The following is a 21,596-nucleotide window of genomic DNA, read 5'->3' as shown; positions in this document are numbered from 1 at the left end:
CTTCCCAAACCAAGGGAACCTCATTTATAAAGTGGGGATAATCAAAGTCTTGACATTATGCAGCAGTTACAACAGTGAAATCAAGTGATTTCACTATGGAGGGTCTGGTGCACACGTAGTTGTCTCCTCCAGCTGAAAGAAGAACTCGTTGCCAAATAACTAACAAAAATAATTACCTTTCTTGAGTGTGAGGACAGGGCAGGCACGGTGGCATTATTTCTCAGAACAGCACTACCATCAGACATTGTTTTATTGGCGAGGAAACTGAGTTCGGAGAGAAGCACCAGCTAGAGGGTAAGAGGAGCCAGGACTTCAAGTCCAGTCCATAGACTTGTGTGCTCTTCGTGGCCACACTACAGCATCACTTGACAACCCAAATCCCAAGCCTGACTGGTCTTTAAGGCTAAGGGTTTCCAGCTGCCCACGGAAGGTGCAGTAGCAATCCTGCAATCGGCACTGTCAGCCGTGGCCCCCAGGCCCCCAGGGGACTCTTCATACGGGGCATAGAGCCAGCATGGAGCCTTCACAACACTGCCACTCTGGCTGTGCCTCTCCACCCCCCCCCCCCCCCCACCAAAGAGTGTCATTCGGGTGAATCACCTACATTACTCTCCCTACCTAAACTAACCCCTTCTCTCTTCGGGGTTTTTGTTTCTTTGTTTCTCTTACCCTGGCTGCTTACCTTTCAAAACTCAATATACACACCGCCTCCTTTAGAAAGTTTCCCCTACGCCCCAGTGTGGGCTGAGTAGAGCTTCTCTGTACTTCATGGCTCCTGCCCCCATGTGAGTGTCTGAGGTCATCTTTCTTTTGTTTGTTTGTTTTTTAACATTTATTTATCTATTTTGAGGGAGAGGGAGAGAGCACTGGGAAGGGGCAGAGAGAGAGAATCCCAAGCAGGCTCTGCCCTGTCAGCACAGAGCCCGACGTGGAGCTCGATCTCACAAACCATGGAATCATGACCTGAACTGAAGTCAGGAGTCAGATGCTTACCCGACCGAGCCATCCGGGTGCGCCTGAGGTCATCTTTTTATTACTTCCCCTCTCCACTGGACTAGAAATTCTTGAAGGTAGGGACTGACTTTCAGCTCTGCTTAGCACAAGGCCCGTATCCAGATGGCACTCAACAATGCTTACTGAGTGAACAGATGTCTCAACCTGGCCTGTCTGCTTTTTGCTCAAGGCCATGCTCGGGGCTCACGCGTGCTGACTTACCACCCCTGCCACGCCCACCACATCCTCCGTAACCAGGTCTGCTCTCCTGGATCCAGATCTTTGACTCCTTTGGCCATTTACTTCCCAAACCTCTCTTGGGTCTGGCCTCCCCCTTGGTGGTAGCAGCCCAGCTCCTCACCTTGAACGGCAACCCTCTCTACACTATAGCACTCCTACAGGGCTCCAGGTATTGCGAAAGTCAGACTGTATTCGGATACTCAGATACCAGCCCACGGATTATATGGCCTCTCCAGGGCACCAAGCACATGCTCAGAGGTGCCCCTGATTAACAGCAGTATAAATCATGCAGTGAAAGCTTTGGCTCCTAATCTGCTATTCAAACATACATATAGTCATGACATTCCAAATAAAGAAAGCATTTCACTGAGCAGGCACTAGTTCCAAATCAAATAAACATCTAGAAAAAAAGGACACACATTTCCCCCAAGATTCCAACTTATACCATCTCTTAAGGGACTAACTATCAAATGTTAAGTAGTGTCTTACGAACATAAATTTCTTCATTACTGACATCTGTTTTCCATTCATTCGTGTTAGTTTCTCTGATTAAAGCATCATTTCGGAGCCAACTTCTCAGTACTGGTTGAAAAGAAAGTAGGGAATCTGGCGAAATCTGATGCAAACTTAAGGAAATAGATCATTCATTTTAGGCATACTTTTTAAAAGCCATCCAGTCCTGGAGAGACTGACCCAGGAAAGAAATGTTACAAAGTACAGTATGGGGCACAGAGGAGACCCGCCCAAAAGATCTGGGTCTTGGCAGCTACCTTGGAGTCTAGCAGCTGGAGAAGCAAAAGAACATTCTACTCAGAGCAGGCACGCTGGGGAATGTTCCGGCCGAAAGGTTCACCAACGCTGGCATTTGCTACCTCACCCAGTACGGAGGGGACTAAACTAACATATTAAAACAAGAATGAATAAATAATACATTGTTTCCATAATTTTTTCCTGGATATTATGATGTATGAGATCTTTAAAAAAAAACTTTCTGGGTTGAGGAGACTGTAGCCAATTCTTAGAGGTGGCAAAGGGCTCAGAGTGGAGTGTGCCTTTGATGTGTTCACTAACCAACCCAGAGCCCACCATTTTCTGGTGGGTACAACCCCAGGAAGCAATATTCCTCTGCCTGCATCATCCCAGGGCCAGGCACCGGGCAACTAACTAGAGATAGTAGCTGAGAGCCCCCCAGAATAATTCAATCTAGCCAGCTCTAAACTGCTAACACCACCTTGCCTTTTTCCCTCAGAAATTCCAGTAAAGACCGTAGCCTAAGGTCTCGCATTGCTCCTGTCTTCACCTCCTGACCACCCTGCTGTCATTCCATGTGGCCCTGCATGGAGTGCCATGCCTCCTGATTCTAGAACTCGGGGGGTGTGATGAACTTTGTTTCCTGAGCCTCTCCTCGGTCTCCCGTGGCCACACCTCACTGACCATCTCAAGGAAGAGTACAACAGATACCAAAAAAAACCCACACAGAATCATCACTATTAGCTGTCAGGAAAGGCATTTTCCAAAAGACTCCTTGAGAGCGACACTGCTCCAAAGTCATCTACCCCTATTTTTGTCTCCAGTCTTGAACCTACTCCAATCTGACTCACATCCCCACTCGCCACCGGCATTGCTCTTGTTGAGGTGGCCAGTGAATTGCCCATTTGCCCAATTCACTGGTCAGTTCCCAGTCTTCATCTTCCTGACCTTCAGCGGCATTCGGTGGAGTTCACTGCTGCCTCCTCCTTTTGCTCTTTGCTGCCAGCAACCTGCTCTTCTGATCTTACTTCTCCCTCACCGGCTCTACCTCTCGTCTCCTTGCTGGTTCTTCCACCCCCAACCTCTAAATGTTGGAGCACCCAGGCTCAGTGCCTGGCCCTTTTTCCTGCATCAACACTCATCCTCTTGTTCACCTCAAGACTTCAAATTCTAACATATACATATCACGTGTGTAACTGACCACTCCCAAATGTATATCCCCAGCCTAGGGCTCTTTCAGACTACATGGGCAGACTTCTACCCAATGTCCACGTGCACCTGTCCAATGAGACAACTCACATTTCTAATAGCTTTATTGAATTTTAATGTGCATATCGTCACATTTACCCGCTGTCAGGATACCATTCAATGATTTTCAGGAAATGTATAGATTTGGACAACCATCACCACATCCAGTTTTAGAATGTATCATCACCCCAGGAAGTTCCTGTGTGCCTATTTACAGTTAATCCTGACTCCCACCCCAGCCCTAGGCAAACACTGGTTTGTTTTATCTCCCTATAAATACGGCTTTTCCAGACATTTCCTGTAAACAGAATCATACAGTTTGCAGTGTTTTGTGTCTGGCGTCTTTCACTTAGCACAATGTTTTTTGAGATTCATAAATGTTGTAGCATCTATCCATGTTTCATCCCTTTTTCATGCTGAGTTCTATTCCATCACACAGATACACCACATTTTACTTACTCAACCACCTGTTGGTGGACGTTTGGATTATTTCCAGTTTGGGGCTCTTATGAATAATGTTGCTAAGAACATTTGCAACATGTCTTTGCATGGATGGATGTTTTCATTCCTTTTGATAAGTAGTAGAATTTCTGGGTCATATGATACATTTCTATTTAACTTTTAAGAAACTACCAATCTGTTTTACAAAACGGCTTTGTCAATTTACTCTCCCACCGACAGTTTATGAGAGTTGCCAACACATGGTATCATCAGTCTTTAATTATAGTCTTTATAAGGTGTATAAAGGCATTGCATTGTGCTTTTAACTTGTATTTCCGCAGTGATTAATGATAGTATTTTTTCATTAGTAGCCATTTTTGTATCATCTTAGTAAAATGTTTATTTAAATTTTTGCTCATTATTAACCAGATTCTTTGTCTCACTGTAAAGTTGTAAGAGTTCTCTGTATATTCTGGGATACAAGTACTTTATCAATACATAATCCACAGATATTTTCTCCAAGTAACTATCTTATCTTTTTATTTTTATTTTCTTCTTTTTTTGAGAGAGACAGAGAGAGCATGCCTAGCAGAGGAGAAGGGCAGAGGGAGGGAGAGAATCTTAAGCAGGCCCCATGCTCAGCATGGAGCCAGATGCAGGGCTCGATCCCACAACCCTGGGATCACGACCTGAGCCAAAATCAAGAGTCGGACACTCAACCGACAGAGCCACCCAAGCACCTCTCTTTTCATTTTCTTCATCATGTCTTTCGAAGTCAAGTGTATCACTTTTTTTCTCTCATGGATTGTGCATTGGGGATTATATCTAAAAGTTCTTTGCCTAACCCAAGTTCATGACATTTTTCCTCCTATATTTTCTTCTAGAAGTTTTATGCTTTTAGCTCTTACCTTTAGCGAGGTCTGTGATCTCTCCCGAGACAACTCAGATTTTACTCCACTGAAGCTGAGCTCCTAATCTCCTCCTCCAAACCCTTTGTCCTATGGTCTTCCCCATCTCACTAAACACACATTTCATTCTTCCATGGCTTGGGTCACCCTTAACCCCTGTCTTCATCTGCCCCCATCGATATGTCCCCATGAGTCCTGTTTCCTCTACCTTCAGAATAGACCAAAAACACCTAAAGTACGCCTATTTCCCACCATATCCACCACTCCAATGCGGATCCAGGCCGCCTCCAACTCCCAATTGGAGTATCGCACGGCATCTCAGCCGACGCCCTGGCTTCTGTTCTCACCCCAGCAGCCAGAATGGTCTTGGGAAAATAAGGTCATGCCACTCCTCTGCTCCAGCCCCCCAGTGGTTCTTACCTGACTCAGAGTTTAAGCCAAAGTTTGTAGGATGACCTATAGAGTTTGTTTCCACCTTATCTCTACGACCTGATACCCTGGGATTCCATCTTCCCCCCTTACGTTTCCCCTTTCGGCTCTGGTCCTACATCAGGCATGGCCCTGTCTCAGAGTGTTTGTACCAGATATGACTTATAACTAAAATGCCCATCCCCCCGGTCATCCACGTGACTTGATCCCTCATCTTTACCTGCTCCAATGTCACCGTGAAGCCCGTTAGGGGCACCTGGGTGGCTCAGTCAGTTAAGAAGCCCTTGCTCGGCCACTCCACTTAAAACTGCACTACACCCCTCCCTTCTAGCCCTCTTTCGCCCTGATCAGTTTTACTTGTTTTCATACCACCTATTACCATCAGACATACTAGATATACGGCCTGTTTGTGGTCTCCCTTCCCTGCCAGAAAATTCACTCCATGAAGATGAGGATTTGTTTGTTCTCTTCACCGTTCTATCCTTCATGTCCCATACACATAATAGGTGCCCAGTGCATATTTGTCAGCTGAATGCTTGAAAACTGGAGGAGATTCTCCAGTCTAGCGTGTCCAAAATTGGGTTTTGTAGAATACTAGTATCCTGACAGAGATTAATGCCTGCAAAAATATGCCAAGTTCAGAAGCTTTACATGTTATTTTCCCTCTTGGAAGTTCACAAAGCTTGTTCTGAGGCCACTCAGTTGCCCTGGCACCTCTCACACAGTCCCTGACCCCCCTGAATGAGGTTTACATTTTTTCTGCTCTGCCCAAGGCAATGTGGAAGTCTCATCCGTAGGCAGAATTTTCATGGCAAACCATATCTATGAAGTCACGTTTCAGAATCTCAGCCCTGTCTGAAGCCCCCTTGCCTTATCCCACCACCATGATGATGTTGGAGCACAGGGACAGAAGGCAGGGCTGGCCAGGCTCAGTCCTGCCCACGCTGATGATCCCCGTCTCAGTCAGCTCCAGCTGCTCTAATGAAATAGCACAGACTGGTGACTCAACCAACAGACATTTATTTCTCACAGTTCTGGAGGCTGGGAAGCCCAAGATCAAAGCTCAGGATCATTCAGTTCCTGGTAAGAGCTCCCTTCCTGGCTAGCAGATGGCCGTCTTCTCACTGTGTCCTCACATGGTGGAGACACAGAGAGCCATAGTTCTGGGCTTTCTTTTCTTAGAAGGACACTAATCCCATCTTGGGAGACCTACCCTCATGACCTCACCTAATCCTAATTACCGCCCACAGGCTTCACCTCCGGATACCATCACATGGGGGTGAGGGCTTCAACATAGGAATTCTGGGGAGACAAAAGCATTCAGTCCAAAACAATCCCCAAGCCTGGGAAGTGTGCTGACACACAGAGATGTGGGAGGGAGCAAGGGGCAGAGCCGCAATCCTGGGGTCCCCGCACCCCAGAGTCAGAAGGAGACATACACCAGGATAAAGGCCCCACGTTTTCAGTTAACATGAAACGGAAATGTTAAGGAGGCTGTGAAATAAAGAAGCAGAAAAGAAGAAAGTGACTGCAGAAATCCCTCCAGACCCCTCAGCCAATGTGAACTATCAGCAGCGCTGAGGCTCAAAACACAGGGCACAGCCCGCTGTTCTCAGCCTGTTTTGACTTTCATTGTATGTAGTTAAATTTTCACAACCGGTACTCCTTTGTTTGATAAAAATTAGAAAATCGGGAGAAGGAAATAGAAGAAAATAATCGCCCACATTCTTTCACCCTAGTGACAACCACCATTAACCTGAGGCCCTTTCTTTGTGCTGGGTTTCTTCTGTGTGACAGCTGAAGACACACTATGTTCACAGAGGGCTGACAGTGGCTGGAAAGACACTCCATTTTCCTACATCCATATGAAGGTGGTTAGAGTTGATGACAGTCCAAATGATTGTCCAACTCATCACGTTTTTTCCTCTCAAGCCTTGGGGATATTACCTCTGCTCCCCTCCAATTTTTCCTGCCAAGGTCAGCTGGCTTCTGTGCCGATGCTCTCCCAACCCCCCAGCTCCATATTTACATTCTATCCAGGAATAGTATAACAGCGGGGGGAGATTATTTGGGGGAGAGGTAAGGCAGGCCAGTGGCGCGTCGGTGGCTCAGTTGGTTAAGCGTCTGATCTCGGCTCAGGTCATGATCTCGGGGTTCATGAGTTCTAGCCCCGGTTCAGGCTCTGTGCTGACAGCTCAGAGCCTGGACCCTGATTCAGATTCTGTGTCTTCGCCTCTCTCTGACCCTCCCCCCCTTGCTCTCTCTTTCTCTCCCTCTCAAAAATAAATGAACATTAAAAAAAAAAAAAAAAGGGCAGGGCAGGCCATGTTTTCCCAACCCTTTTGTCCACTGTCCCAATAAAAATTATGCTATATGTAAGTTGTCATTAAAAAGAATTCTGTCATATTTTAAATACTTTATTGATGACACAGATATATAAATAGTAATAAAATATAAATATAATAATATAAATATTAATGTCTTAAAATAAAAATGTTATATCACTGTTAAAGAATCTATATGGCACAGTGATTTGATGACCACTGTAATCTCCTTCAAAAACCAAAAACAAGCCCTGAACAGTTGGAAATCTGACACCATTCCCCTTTCTTCTTAAGCTCCTTCATTCCAACCCCCCCCCCAAGAATTTTAAGTAACCTATTTCTATACTGAATTTTTTTAAATTTTTTAATGCTTATTCATTTTTGAGAGAGACAGAGACAGAGCACAAGTGGGAGAGAGCCAGAGAGAGAGGGAGACACAGAATCTGAAGCAGGCTCCAGGCTCTGAGCTGTCAGCACAGAGCCTGATGCGGGGCTCGAACCCACAAGCTGTGAGATCACCTGAGCCTAAGTCAGACGCTCCACCAACTGAGCCACCCAGGCGCCCCCTAACAAACTGAATTTTTTATTGTGCTATTATTACAATTATCAATGGTACACAACTGACGAAAGCATAAAAATACTATAAGATTTGATAAATCTTTATTAATCATAACAAGTGAAACAAATCAATAAAAACCTTTAGAAAGCATATTCTTTAACTAGAGAGGGAAGTTGGAAGAGGGAGGTCACAAAACAGGCATCATCACCATGCTCACATATTCTACATAATCCATGTGAGTCCAGATAATAGCAATTCAAATCCAAACCAAAAACACCCCATTTCTGATTTTATGTCCTCAGAAAGTCCTGGGGTACCCCATGGTAGAGAGTTCAGGTGTCAGCAGTGAGATTCACAGAGCAATGTTTTGCAAGAAGTATGGGAATCTCTCAGCACAAGTAGGGGGAAATGGAGAAGACTTCAGGTGGTGGAGAAGGAGCTATAGAAACTTCTCCGTAAAGACAAGATCACATCAACCTGGGACAGAAGATGACAAGACTAGAACACTACTTCAAAATGAAGTGCTTATCTTCTTACAAAGTAGTTGTTTCCCGAGGGGTCAGGTTTATAGAAGTGGTTAAGAGAAAAGTGGAAAGTGTCCACCATTTCGCAAAGCCTATCCAGAGAGAGAAATGGGTATAGTGAGTATGGCGATAGGACAAAGGAGACGGAGCAGAGAAGATCTGGAAGCATCTGCAGACGGGAAGCTGATGAAGCCTCCAGATGAACAGGTGTCCTGGGAAGCTAGAGCAGCCTTGTGAGGACATCATCCTGCTGCTTCTGCGAGAAATAACACCTTGTTGGCTCAGTTGGTTAAGAGTCCGACTTCGGCTCAGGTCATGATCTCACAGTTCATGAGTTCAAGCCCCGCGTTGGGCTCTGTGCTGACAGCTAAGAGTCTGGATCCTGCTTTGGATTCTCTGTATCCCTCCCTCTCTGCCCCTCCCCATTTGTGCTCTCTCTCTCTCTCTCTCTCTCTCTCTCTCAAAAATAAACATTAAAGAAAAAAAGAAAGAAATAGCACCTTATAGAGGAAATCTGTATTTCACACTCATTGACATTATGTGTAGAGGTTTAACAGGATGCTTATTCTCATTATTCGTGAGCTCTTGCCTCCAAATCAAGTCTTTAATGATTTTTTAAAACTTATTTTCATCATCCTCTTCTTATTCCATGCCATGGAGACTTTATTTACGCCAGGTTTGCTCGTCTGTGTCAAAGAGCCTCTGTACGTATGTGTGAGATCACACCCTTCCTCAGCCTTGGCAAGTCTGTTCTTCTCCCCCGGGCAGGAAAAATAGACACTTGGGACCACGTAGCAGATCAGTAATGTAGTGGAGTAACTGACAATAAATTAGGGGGAAAAAAATGTCTTACGAGGGTTATTGGACTTCTAGTTGCTTAAAGAAACACTGCTTCATTCTACCACGATGAAAATGAAAGCACCAAATCGCTACCAGTTCTTAAGTCAAAGGGGGTGGATGAGTCCACATGGTTTTCCATGCATATCACATTCTTCGTGTTATCTGGAACAAACGGTTATCACATCAGGTTTCATCCAAATGAGGATTACGTTCATTTTGTTTGTATAATCTCCCTCATGCCCCCGTGCTTCCTTTATATGTTTTTCCTCACTGATTTAGTGCTGCACGGTGCGGGTACAAAGGTCCTCAACTCCATCCTTGCCCTCAAGTGGGGCACATTCTAGCTGGGAAAAAGACACCTCCCCAGCTAGTTGTGCAGATCAGACTCGAGAATCTCTATACCCTTGAAATGTCTTTCACTCTCGCGAACTTTAAAATATCCAGCAAGAACTGCTTTTTACCATTTTAAAATCTTTCACAGTTTTTGAAAGTAATCGTAGAGGGGTGCCTGAGTGGCTCAGTCGGTTAAGCCTCTGGCTCTTGATTTTTGGCTCAGGTCATGATCTAGAGGTTTGTGAGTTCGAGCTGCACATCAGGCTCCACGCTGACAATGGGTGGAATCTGCTTGGGATTCTCTCTCTCTCTCAAAATAAAGAAATAAACTTAAAAAATTATTTAAAAAAGGTAATCCTAGAGAAGCCATTTCATTTGTTTTATTCAGATGAGATAATGTTTAATAAAATATATTGTCTCTCTTTTAAACACTAATTCATAAAATTATTCTAGTGAATTAGGTGGTAGCTATTTTAAGTAAACTTGAAAAACTGGATTTTTTTAAGGAGGGGAAGTAAATAAATAAGGTGCGTTTTCATGCTTTTCTTTAAATTTTTTTTAACGTTTATTTTTGACAGAGAGAGAGATTGAGAGAGAGAGAGAAAGAGCATGAACGGGGGAGGGTCAGAGAGAGAGAGGGAGACACAGAATCCAAAGCAGGCTCCAAGCTCTGAGCTGTCAGCACAGAGCCCGACCTGAGGCTCAAACTCACAGACTGCGAGATCATGATCTGAGCCGAAGTCAGACGCTCAACCGACTGAGCCACCCAAGCGCCCCCATTTTCATGTTTAAAAACACTTATTATTGACTATTAAAGGACTTCTCTCTGGAGCAGAAGCCAGGTGGGTGGCCAGGCAGAGAACAGGACTGGCAAGAGCCAGTCAGGAAGCCCGCCTTTGTCCCATCAGGGAACCACACACACACTCTGTGACACGTGCCATGTGCCTGCCCTGCGTGGCTGGGGACCATGGAACCTGAGGAGGAAACGGGTATTAACCAAATAATCACACAAATGTGTAAGTTCACAGTGTGGCCAATGCCATACAGGAAAAGTCTTGGAACCCTCAGTACATGTAACAGTGCATGTGATCTGCCATGGTTACGTGACCTTCAACATGGAAAATAGTGGCTTGATGATTTTTTAAGCGAGTGAAAAAAGAACGTCAAGGGCCATCTCTTTTTTTAGTATCATTATTTTTAAATTTTTATTTATTTTTGAGAGACAGAGAGACAGAGTGAGAGGTGGGGAGGAGCAGAGAGAGAGGGAGACACAGACTCTGAAGCAGGCCCCAGGCTCTGAGCTGTCTGTCAGCACAGAGTCCGACGCGGGGCTTGAACCCAGGAACCGCGAGACCATGACCTGAGCCAAAGTCAGACACTTAACGGACTGAATCACCCAGGTGCCCCTACATATATCTAATAATATGTTTGAAATACATGCTGTGTCTATGATTTAGCCTAGGGCCATGGCTTGGGTCTCTAGAAGGGTTTCTCCGATTGAAGTGATCAGCGCTGTTGGAAAGCTGAACCCCGAACTCATTGGCCATCCATTCACCTACGAGCCTGTTTCTCATTCAACAGATTGGAAAGGCTCTTCCCAATGGTAACTGAATTGGTGTGCCTGTGCCTGGAATAGTTGAGTGTCATTCCTTTTATTCTTAGTTAAGTCGATGTGGCATTGCTGGCAGGACCAAGGTTTTCCATCTCAGTCACAAAGAAGCCAAGACATGTACTTATTACGTCAAATGGACGGCTGTCAGCATTATCTCATCTTTGCTTATGTGAAGTTCTAAATGTGCAAAATAAAATTACATTCTCCTGTTATTTTTTTAATCTAATCTTCCCGTTGGAAAAAAAAGGAAAAAAAAATGTTGTTTAAAGTAATTTTTCTGTATTTTTTTAGGCTTACCTCCAATTCCTTCAGCTTCCAGAACGGGCTTTGCAGAATTTTCCATGAGGGAACGCATGAGGGAGAAATTGCAGGCTGCCAGGGTGAGAAAAACCACATGAATATTTTGTTCCGTGCTGATTGCCGTTCTCCAGGTCTTGTCTAGAATGCTGCGTTTGCTCAAAACTGCGTGCGTTTGAATGCCGTTAAATTTGTTTTTCATGTTTTAAATATTAATGTAGTAGTTAACATTGGCACAGGTGGAAAATTATGCTTAAGAAGAATTTAATGTCCTTTTTCTTAACCCTTTCATTCGCTCCTATCTCTTAAAGAAGCGCAGCGTGTAGTTTTTAGTGACTGTCTGCCATCGAGATGGCGTCGGTGACACCACGCAGCAGTAATTTTCTGTCTGCCTTTTTAGTCCAAAGCAGAAAGCACGCTGCTGCAGGAAATCCCCACCCCTCGGCCCAGGCGCTTCCAGAGTGCCGGTGAAAAAGAACTGGAGACCGAATTTGGCGCGGAGGTGAGAAACGGGACTTCTCTACTTTGTGATCAAAGACAGTGAGGCGGAGGATGACATTGCCAGCAAAAGTTTCTAGAACAGAGCTATGCACAGAGGAGGCATTCAGTGCTGATTAGTAGTCATCGTAGCTACTGTTTGTAGAGTCCTACTCAATGCCAAGTGTTTTGCCAGGTCTTTTTCTCATGTTACCATGTCATGATCCCAGCTCCCCTAGGGGAGTGGGTTCTGTTCTCTTCATTCACATGTGACCGATGAGCGCACTGAGGTTCGAAGCACCTGCCATCCCCAGGTAGCAGGGCAGACGTGTGGAGGAGTCGGGATTGGATTCCGGTTCTTTCTCATTCCCAGGCTGTCTCGTGGGTCAGCATTGCTGGATCTGGGGATTTTCTGGGAAGCAGAGAGAGATGGGGGGGCAGGAGGAAAGTAGGGTGGATTGGTGGCGGCCTTGAATGCCACACTGAAGAGCTTCGATCGTTTTCTACAAGCCATGGCAAGCAGTCGGCCATAGGATGGGGAGGTGGTTTGAATGCACAGGAGTGATTTTTGTTTGAATCTGAGGGGCTGAGGGGCATCTCCATGTGTGCTCCTGTGATGTCTAGATACATCTAGAGATACATACAGAGGAAAGGACCGGGCCTGGAGAAACAGGTTTAGGACACATTTCTACTGCAGTGAGTTTTGAAGTTTGGAGAGGCCTTTGTTTCCTGACAGAAGACTGAATGAGGGGGGTTTTGACCTTTGGCCCATGAGGAGGACAGAAAGCAGTACAAGATAGAAAGTCTTGTCAGAAGGAGATAAAGGATTGGGGCGCCTGGGTGGCTCAGTCGGTTGGGCCTCTGACTTCAGCTCAGGCCATGATCTTGCAGTTCGTGGGTTCGAGCCTCGTGTCAGGCTCTGTGCTGACAGCTCAGAGCCTGGAGCCCGCTTCAGAGTCTTCTTTTGTCTCTGCCCCTCCCCTGCTTGCATTCTGTCTCTCTCTCTCTCTCTCTTCTCTCAAAAATAAATAAACATAAAAAAATAAAAGAAAAGAAGTAGATGAAAGAAAGGCCTGTAAGAGGGTGGAAGAAGGAAGGAAAGAGCAGAGCCAATGGCTCAGTGAAGTGTTTGCAGATCTAGTCCAACTGTTTGTTGTTGATGATGACGATTTGGGTTGTTTTTCACTATTGAGACAACGCAGGCATGAAGGAATGAATTTCTGTGGAAAGGTCACTGATTGCTTAGAGGATGGCTTCTCTTTTTCTGTAATGAGATGCAATAAAATTTTGTCACATTCATCCCAAACAAGCCAAAGATCGCATGACTACAAGGAAAGTTACAGCTGTGCACATGCGACGTGGCCCATGGTTCCTCAGTGGGAATACTCCGTGGGTCCGATGAAATGGCTTTATGATAGTTTATTACTCCACTCTGCTGAGAAGACATTTATTTTTCTTTGATTCCAATTATTTTCTTCATTGTAAGAGCCATAATTCTGAAATATTGGAAAATAAAGAAAAACTACCTAAAATCCCATCAGCTTGACACAAGCACTTTAGTTATGTGGGTAGGTGTGTGGATCCCAGCGTCTGGTCAGATGGGCTAAATGATAGCAGGGTCTGGTCTCTTATATCTGAGCTTACCTACACTTCCTGATTGATAGTCATTTCACAAAATCATGGCAGTTCTCACTTGTGCATGGGCCATGAATATGATATCCCAAATAAAGCTTCAAGTTGTAGAAGTAAAAATATACTCCCTTGGCTTATAGAGTATTTATTGCTTTTTGTGAGCAGGACCTTGACTTATATCCATTATATTCTATATCCCCTAAGAGCCACTGTATGGATTTGAGGTGTTGGAAGAGGTCATCAAAAAGACGTGACCGCTGGTTGACCCGCGAGCTGGACCCAGGCAATTGGAGGCTTCTCATTCCCTCCCCAGTCATGGAAATGTGTGTTCCACCTGCCTTCCCCACTCCCAGAAGCTGTCCCCGGGGTACAGCCTTGAGACAGAAATGTGGTGTTGGCCATCTGTCTGGTATACTTGACTGAATCCAGTTAGGACCTCTGTACAGACTTCTAAGATTTGGCAGGCAGGCGTGGGGGTCTCCTTCTCTTGCAGGCATGCCTCATAATTTCCCTTGCTGATTAAAACTGCCACCTACCAATCTAGAATGGTTTGCTCCTGTCTTTAGTCTCTCCCTCTGCCCACATGGCCAATTTGCAAAGCAACATACAAGGCAAATATCAACTGCCTTCTCTTTTAATTTTTTTTTTCAGAAAAGTTATCTTTTTAAAACATTTTAAGAAGTAAATATTTCTGAAATGGAAATGATAGGCAAGGAAAGGAGAAATTGAGCAGGAAAGAGAAAAGATGTTGTAACTTCAGGGGCGCCTGGGAGGCTCAGTCAGTTGGGCATCCGACTTCAGCTCAGGTCATGATCTCATGGTCCATGGGTTCAAGCTCCATGTCGGGCTCTGTGCTGACAGCTCAGAGCTTGGAGCCTGCTTCGGATTCTGTGTCTCCCTCGCTCTCTGCCCCTCCCCCGCTCACGCTCTGTCTCTCCCTCAAAAATAAATAAACATTAAAAAAAAAAAAAGATGTTGTAACTTCAGACACAACGTGGCCTTGAGGGCCTAGAGGTCACTTCCAAGAGTGGGACAGGGTTAACCCTCTTAGTCTTCACTTAGCTGATCCAGGGGCTCCCAGATCTTGGCTGTAACTCATCTTCCAGTCCATTGGCTTTAAAAAAAAAAAAAAATACCTCCCTTTGTTTTTTCCTCCTTGATGATCCCGAGTTGTCAAAGTGAATTTGGGTGAATGAGGTGGAAATGGCATGTAAAATTGCTTTTAGCACAGCCCTGGAACCTTAACGATACTGGATGATTTTAGCGCTCCACAAAAAAAAAAAAAAAAAAAAAAGTCTTGGTAAAGAAAAATCAGTTCTCAGGCACATTGAATGAGATAAACACGCATGTTTACCTTAGCCAACTACAAAGAAGAAGGAAAGGCATCAGCTTTGTAAATTTTGGCCTAGAAAATGAAATCGCTTCAATATTCAGTTTCATTTTTACATTTCTTTAGATTCAGGTTACTCACGATGGTGCCTTTTGAAAGTCTGATTCGGCCAGCAGAGACGGTATAACTTTCCAAAGAGAAGAGTAAGCCTAGGTGGGCAGTAACTGGGGGTGGGTACAGGGTTCAGCTCATGGCTCAGAGACCTCCACGCATGGCAGCTCTCCCTGATGGGACCTGCTGACCTGGCAGGAAGGAGTAACTCCTTTTCCTGTGAAACTGCGACACACAGGCCGGACTCCACAGTTTTTTGGGTTGTTGTTTTTTTTTTTTCTGACTCTTCCAATGTTGGACTTCAATACCATGGATGAGGGTTCGAAACAGCCAAGTTACATTAACAGTTGATTCAGCGGCCTTTTTTTCAGACCTGATCTCAGGTTTTTAACAGAACATCTCTCAGGCATATTTCTTGATGTGTATGTACCTCAACCCAGAAGGAATATCCAAAAGTGGTCCATTTATATCCTATTGAGCAAAGGAGAGAGCCCAGATGCTGGACCTTAGCTGCCCAGCATTAAAATGTTGGCAACCTCACTCACCAGCTGTGTGACCTTGGACATGTAATTTACTTACCCTCTGGACCCCACTTCCCACCTCTGTAAAAGGTGATACTACTAGAACCTAACTCTTGGTATTGTTTTGAGAATTCAATGGACTCAGGCATGTTAACGCTGTTTTCAACACTGTCTGGCACATGGGGAGCCTTTTCTATGTAAGAGTTACCTATCGTTAGAGACTGTAGAGTAAGAGGGAAAAGGAGAAAACGGTTGGGAATACTTTGGTCGGTAATCCGAATTCACCAACACCAACCTCTGTTTATTCTCTTTAGCGTTTCTTTTTATTTTGTATGAGAACAAAGCAAAACACAAATGTCTAAAAACACGTGAATACTAAAGTGAAAATAGCAGAACATTTGAATATTTGGCCTCCGCTAGAGATGACCAGAATTATTCCTTCATTTGTGGGCCTGGTTCACTGTCCCAAGACCTGTTTCTTTGATGTAGTCTATGTGTTGCCCAGCCAGCATCTACAACAGACGCCTTCCCGGCCGGTGTCCAATTGGCTCTGACAACACAACGTTACCATGGATGGCAATAGCCCAACCTAGAAGAGCCCAGTGGGGATCGCAGACATTAACGGACAATGTGGAGACAAGGTGGTTAAATTCCGTGCTGGAAAACATTTGGAGCCCACAGAAAGGGCACTTAACTCCAGCCATGAGGTTAGGTTATATAAAATTTGAGTTATCTCAATTTAAGCAGTGGTTTCTTACCCATGACTCCAAAAGCACCTGCAGCAAAAGAATAAATAGACACACTGGGCTTCACCAAAATTAAAAACATTTGTGCTTCAAAGGGCATCATCAAGAAAGAGAAAAGACAACACAGAGTGGGAGAAATTATTTGCAAATCAGGTATCGCGTTTAGTATCTTGACTAGTATGAAGCATATACAAAAATTTCAGGTGTCTACAAGACAATACAGATTAGGATGTCTCTTAGGGAATCAAAAATGTTGAATGGTAGTTTAGAAGAGAAGATTAGGGCTTGAACTACTATATTTTGTATTTGTGCTATGGTAAAAGTAATGGGACTTAAGATTGTCGTGTTCAAATTACAAGAGGCCTATAGAGCCTTCGTAGAGGACACAATAAATCCAAAGGTGACAAAAAATGCCAGCTGGATGCATGGACTATGTAGTGATCGGCACTCAGTATTTGCTGCCTTGAAGTTGAATGTACTTTAGTACTTTAAGATTATACAAATGTGTTATAGGTAACAGTTCTTTAAAATTTAATTCCACCCACTCAGTCATTTTAAGTACATTTAATGACCTTAAATGTACTAATAGAATTTTTTATTTTTTTACCGTACCAATATAAATATCATTTTAGATTTGATAAAAGTTACATAACAGACTTTTATATCAAGTGTATATACACTGTGATAAAACCACCACTCTGGCAAATGAAGCACGCCAATGAAATTATATTGTGTGAATGTAATATCCTCTGAGCCAGGAAAGTACAGGAAGAGATGGGAAGGAACAAAACGCATAAAACACTAAACTGTCGGTATGCACATATTGGGCTACCTGGAATTTAACCTACTGATTTTATTTTCTAAACTACCAGTGTTAGACTTTCTGTCGGGTCTCATGTTTTATTCACACCATTTCTCACAGATCTCTGAAAGCTAAGGCTTGCCTGTTCAGAACCAATCTGCCCCCTCTCCCAGCGGTTGACCTCTTGGCTTATTTTCCATGTTTTCAAACCCACCAGTCTGTCCCATGAGCTGTAGAAGGTGGCAGATTCTGAGGCAGACAGGGGCAGAAAGGCATCTTCAACAGCACATGAGAAAGGCTTAGCCCCATTTCGGGAGAGGATCAGACTTGACAGAGCTTTGGCAATCCCCCTGACCAAGCCCCGGAATCGGCTCTTTATTCTACCCTAATATTTTAAAATCATTTGTCCTTACACTGAATAACATTCATCTGCTTCTTTCCTCATCAAAACAACATTTCAAATTCTGGAATTTACCAAGACCAACAACTCCATACTTTGCATTGCACCGTGGGATTTACTCTCCAGTGCAGCTTCAACTTTTATATGGTTGAGTTGGTACATAACTATTGAATCTAACTTAATACTGCGAAATGAGAAAACAAAGGAAAAACGTAGAATTTTACACAAATGGGAATGGCATATATTCTCTTGATACTATGGTAAATTATACCCAACTGATATCTCGTTGTTTTTTTAAAGCTTTTTATTTTTTTAATTATTTTTTTAATGTTTGTTTATTTTGGGGAGAGGCAGAGATAGAAGGAGACACAGGATCCCAAGCAGGCTCCAGGCTCTGCGCTGTCAGCACAGAGGCCAACACGGGGCTCGAACCCACGAACAGCGAGATCATGGCCTGAGCCAAAGTCAGACGCTCAACCAACTGAGCCACCCAGGTGCCCCGACCGACACCTCGTTTTTACTCTGGTCATGCTGGACATCTAGCTGTACCTGGGTGAAATTTCATAGCACCCTGTTTTATTGCACTCAAGGATCTCAAGCTCTCACCGGCCTGTGGAGACCCGCCCAGCCACTCTGAGACTTTCACAACAACTGGAAGGGCCAGGAGCCTGGGGCAACTCTTGCACACTGGGAACAGAAGCCATGAGACAAGGATCCACTCTTCCATGTCCTAGGCAGGCAATTCTGAGAAGCACTGTCCTCAGCGGAGCTCCAGTGGGATAGAGCCCTGGTCGCCACCGCATTAGCCAGCTCAGTAACATTCGCCAGAATTGGCTTTTCCTCCTGCTTCATTCTCCCCAGTTCCCAACTCCTGTTCTTTGGTACCACTTTTCAAAATAAGCCACAAAAATCAGGCACAAAAGACCCTTGCATCAGGCTCTAATTTCTGGAAGACTAAAATAAAACTTTTATAGCCACACGATGTACATACAAGCTAGGAAGATAAAAGACATGTAAGAAGAAAATTAAGAATGTAGGGGCGCCTGGGTGGCTTGGTCGGTTAAGCGTCCGACTTCGGCTCAGGTCATGATCTCACAGTCCGTGAGTTCGAGCCCCGCGTCGGGCTCTGTGCTGACAGCTCAGAGCCTGGAGCCTGTTTCAGATTCTGTGTCTCCCTCTCTCTCTGCTCCTCACCTGTTCATGCTCTGTCTCTCTCTGTCTCAAAAATAAATAAACGTTAAAAAAAATTAAAAAAAAAAAAAAAAAAAAAAGAATGTGACACTAAGACCCACCGTTATTGAGCCGTAACTAGGGGCATATTTTAGGTGCATGGCCTTATTTGATGCTCAAAGCAGGTGGCCTAAGCTGTTAAGTGATGGAGTTGGGATTCAGGGCTAGGCAGTCAGACTCCAGAGTCCATGGTTTGATTACTAAGCTATACAAAGCAGCACCTGATGTGCCTCAGACAATAAGATTCTAGAAAAGAGTAGTCTGAGAAAGGAAGTAGCTTTGCATGGTCTGGAAAAACAGGCAGGACTTGAGAAGCATAGGTGGAGGGGCCCCAGTATGGGTGTACTATATTCCGCTCGCCCTAACTAAAGTCATTCCAGGCTGTGACACAAGTCTCAGCACAGATAATAATCTGCACGTAGAATAAGTGTGTCCCTTCTTACTATGAATGTCTAGATATGCTACTAGAATGGCTTAGAGTCGTTCCAAAGGAAGGGTTGGCATTTGGATTGTGCTGGGTGGGAAAGAAGGAATCCTCAGGTTCTAGGAGGAGTGGATTAGAAGCAGAAATGAGGACAAAGTGAGGACAGCCCCTGGTGGATTGGCCTGATCAGAGGACAAAGGGAGCCCCCATAATGAGAATTAGCACATTGAGCTATCAGAGGCAGAACTCGTTTCCAGTGGGAAGGGCCCCTCCAGGGGTTTGCAAGGACAGGCCTCGTGTCCTGGAGGCTGTTGGTCAGATACAGTCACTTTCAGACATTATTGATGCTTTCCGTCATAGACTGTTTGGAAATGGTCCTCTATGAACTACGTTATCTATTGATCTGCAGAAGAAATAGCATTTGTCATGTTAAGGCCTAGTGAGTATAAAATTCTATCTTTGTCGAGTCTTGAGAGAGACAGAAGTAAGAAAATATTCAGCAACCTTAACCTTCAAATATATTTGACATTTGTAAGCATTTCATACCTTGGGAATGGTGGTCTACACCAATGGTCTGAGGTTTCCCCTTTGAGAGTTCATGTTTATTTTAGAACATGTTTAGTTTCTTGATTTAAGTGTTCTGTCTATCCTATTTTCCACTCCTATAGCCAGGGGAGGAGGCACAAAAGACTGAACAAGAAGATGATTCCCAAAGTCGCTCGAGAGTAAAGTTCCGTGATTCTGTACGAAAAATCAAGACTAAACCCCCGGTGAGAAAGCCTGTCTTTTTAAATCATGCCTGCTTTAAATCATGTGTTTTGTTGGCCTGTTTGTGTTTTTCAAATATATCCAGTGAGAGATGCCCATATATATAGCCCGACTCTTATTGCCGTGGAGTATGCAAGAGAAAAGCATGAGAACTGATTCTTACTTTTAAAATGCTTAAATCTAGGGGCGCTTGGGGGGCTCAGTCAGTGAAGCATCTGACTCCTGATCTTGGCTCAGGCCATGATCTCACGGTTCGTGAGTTCAAGCCCCAAGTCGGGCTCTGTGCTGACACCGCAGAGCCGGCTTGGGATTTCTCTCTCTCTCTCTCTCTCTCTCCCCCTCTCTCTGCCCCTCCCCTGCTCACATGCATATTCTCTCTCTCTCTCTCTCTCTCTCAAAAACAAATAAACTGTAAAAAATAATAAAAAATAAATAAATAAATAAATGCTTGAATCTACTAGGAGAGATTAGAATACTGTCTGACTGGATGAAGAGGAGTACAGGGCAGGGCAGGAAATGTTAGCAGGAAGATTATTTGTTCAGCTCTGCAGTTGTACCAGCTTTCACTATGGGGAAAAAACGGGGTAGGAACTCAGGAGGAATCAAAACCGAAAAAGCACATTAAAAAAAAAAAAAAAAGTTAACAAACCCCTGAATTGCTCCTAATTAAACAAAACTATCTCAACAGTGGCCTATAAAATAATGAATCTACTTTTTTCTTTTTTTTTCTTTTTTTTGGCATCTTAATCATCTTTTCAAAAGCTTTTCCTGCTGTACATAAGATATTGATATGCTTATTAGAATGTTGGCTAGTTTGTTAAAGAAAAGTAACTCGTGAAAGTATTAGAGGAAGCCCCCAACTGCCTGCTGCACTTTGTTAAAGTTTGTGATGGGTCATCTCGGACCTTCGACAAAGGTAACACGTGTGGGATGCCTCCAATGTGCCCGGTACCATTAGCACCCGGCACTCACCTCAGCTTACGCAACCTGAAGTTCTATTACTCGCTGTTTCTCCGTAGGTCCCACCTGGCTTCCCTTCTGCCGAAGAAGCCTATAACTTCTTCACTTTCAACTTTGATCCTGAACCGGAGGAATCAGAGGAAAAACCGAAAGCAAAAAATAGAGATGGAACTACCCAAGAGGAGGAGGAAGGAGAGGAAGAAGAGCCACCTGTGCAGGGAATCCACAAAACGGTATTTAATATTACGACGGTTATGAGGAGAGGGATGATGATGATGTTACTGACCACAATGGTGACACTGGTGATGGTGATGACATCTTCGCCAGGGAGTGGCTGAGGACAGACTTGTCACCACCACGCAGCTCCTCCATGTCTTCATTGAAAGCAATGGGGATACGACATTGCCATTACTTTCTGTAGCCGCTGATTTTACCCCATGGTTTGGGTAATAAGGACCTTGATTAAATCTGTCCATTTCTCTCTGGTGGAAAAAGAGAAAAGCTCAACGATGTGGCTTGCAGGTTCTTGTTGCTAGACCCACACAGTGTTAGCATTCATTTCATGTGCAAATTGTTCACCTCTCCAAGGCACATGACGCCTGCTCTCTCTTCCCACAACCTTACAGGTGATCAGTTTTTTATGCCCCGTTCCACACCCGAGCTACAACTCAGACTCTATCATCGTGGGAGGTATATG

General features: G+C 44.3%; 1 protein-coding gene across 10 annotated transcripts in view; it reads left to right on the top strand.

Moving 5' to 3' along the window:
• CC2D2A (coiled-coil and C2 domain containing 2A) overlaps positions 1-21,596 on the top strand; it is a 147,977-nt gene that overhangs the window by 18,911 nt on the left and 107,470 nt on the right. For all 10 annotated transcript variants that reach the window (XM_058723055.1, XM_058723054.1, XM_058723047.1 and 7 more), the window contains 4 exons: positions 11,493-11,581; positions 11,899-12,000; positions 19,840-19,941; positions 20,959-21,132. In XM_058723055.1, the coding sequence (XP_058579038.1) occupies positions 11,493-11,581; positions 11,899-12,000; positions 19,840-19,941; positions 20,959-21,132 (467 nt within the window). The remainder of the gene's footprint in view (positions 1-11,492; positions 11,582-11,898; positions 12,001-19,839; positions 19,942-20,958; positions 21,133-21,596) is intronic.

The sequence above is a fragment of the Neofelis nebulosa genome, chromosome 3, assembly GCF_028018385.1.
Source record: "Neofelis nebulosa isolate mNeoNeb1 chromosome 3, mNeoNeb1.pri, whole genome shotgun sequence".
Taxonomy (NCBI): domain Eukaryota; kingdom Metazoa; phylum Chordata; class Mammalia; order Carnivora; family Felidae; genus Neofelis; species Neofelis nebulosa.
The sequence above is the reverse complement of the archived record's forward strand: the minus strand, read 5'-3'. Positions and strand labels throughout refer to the sequence as shown.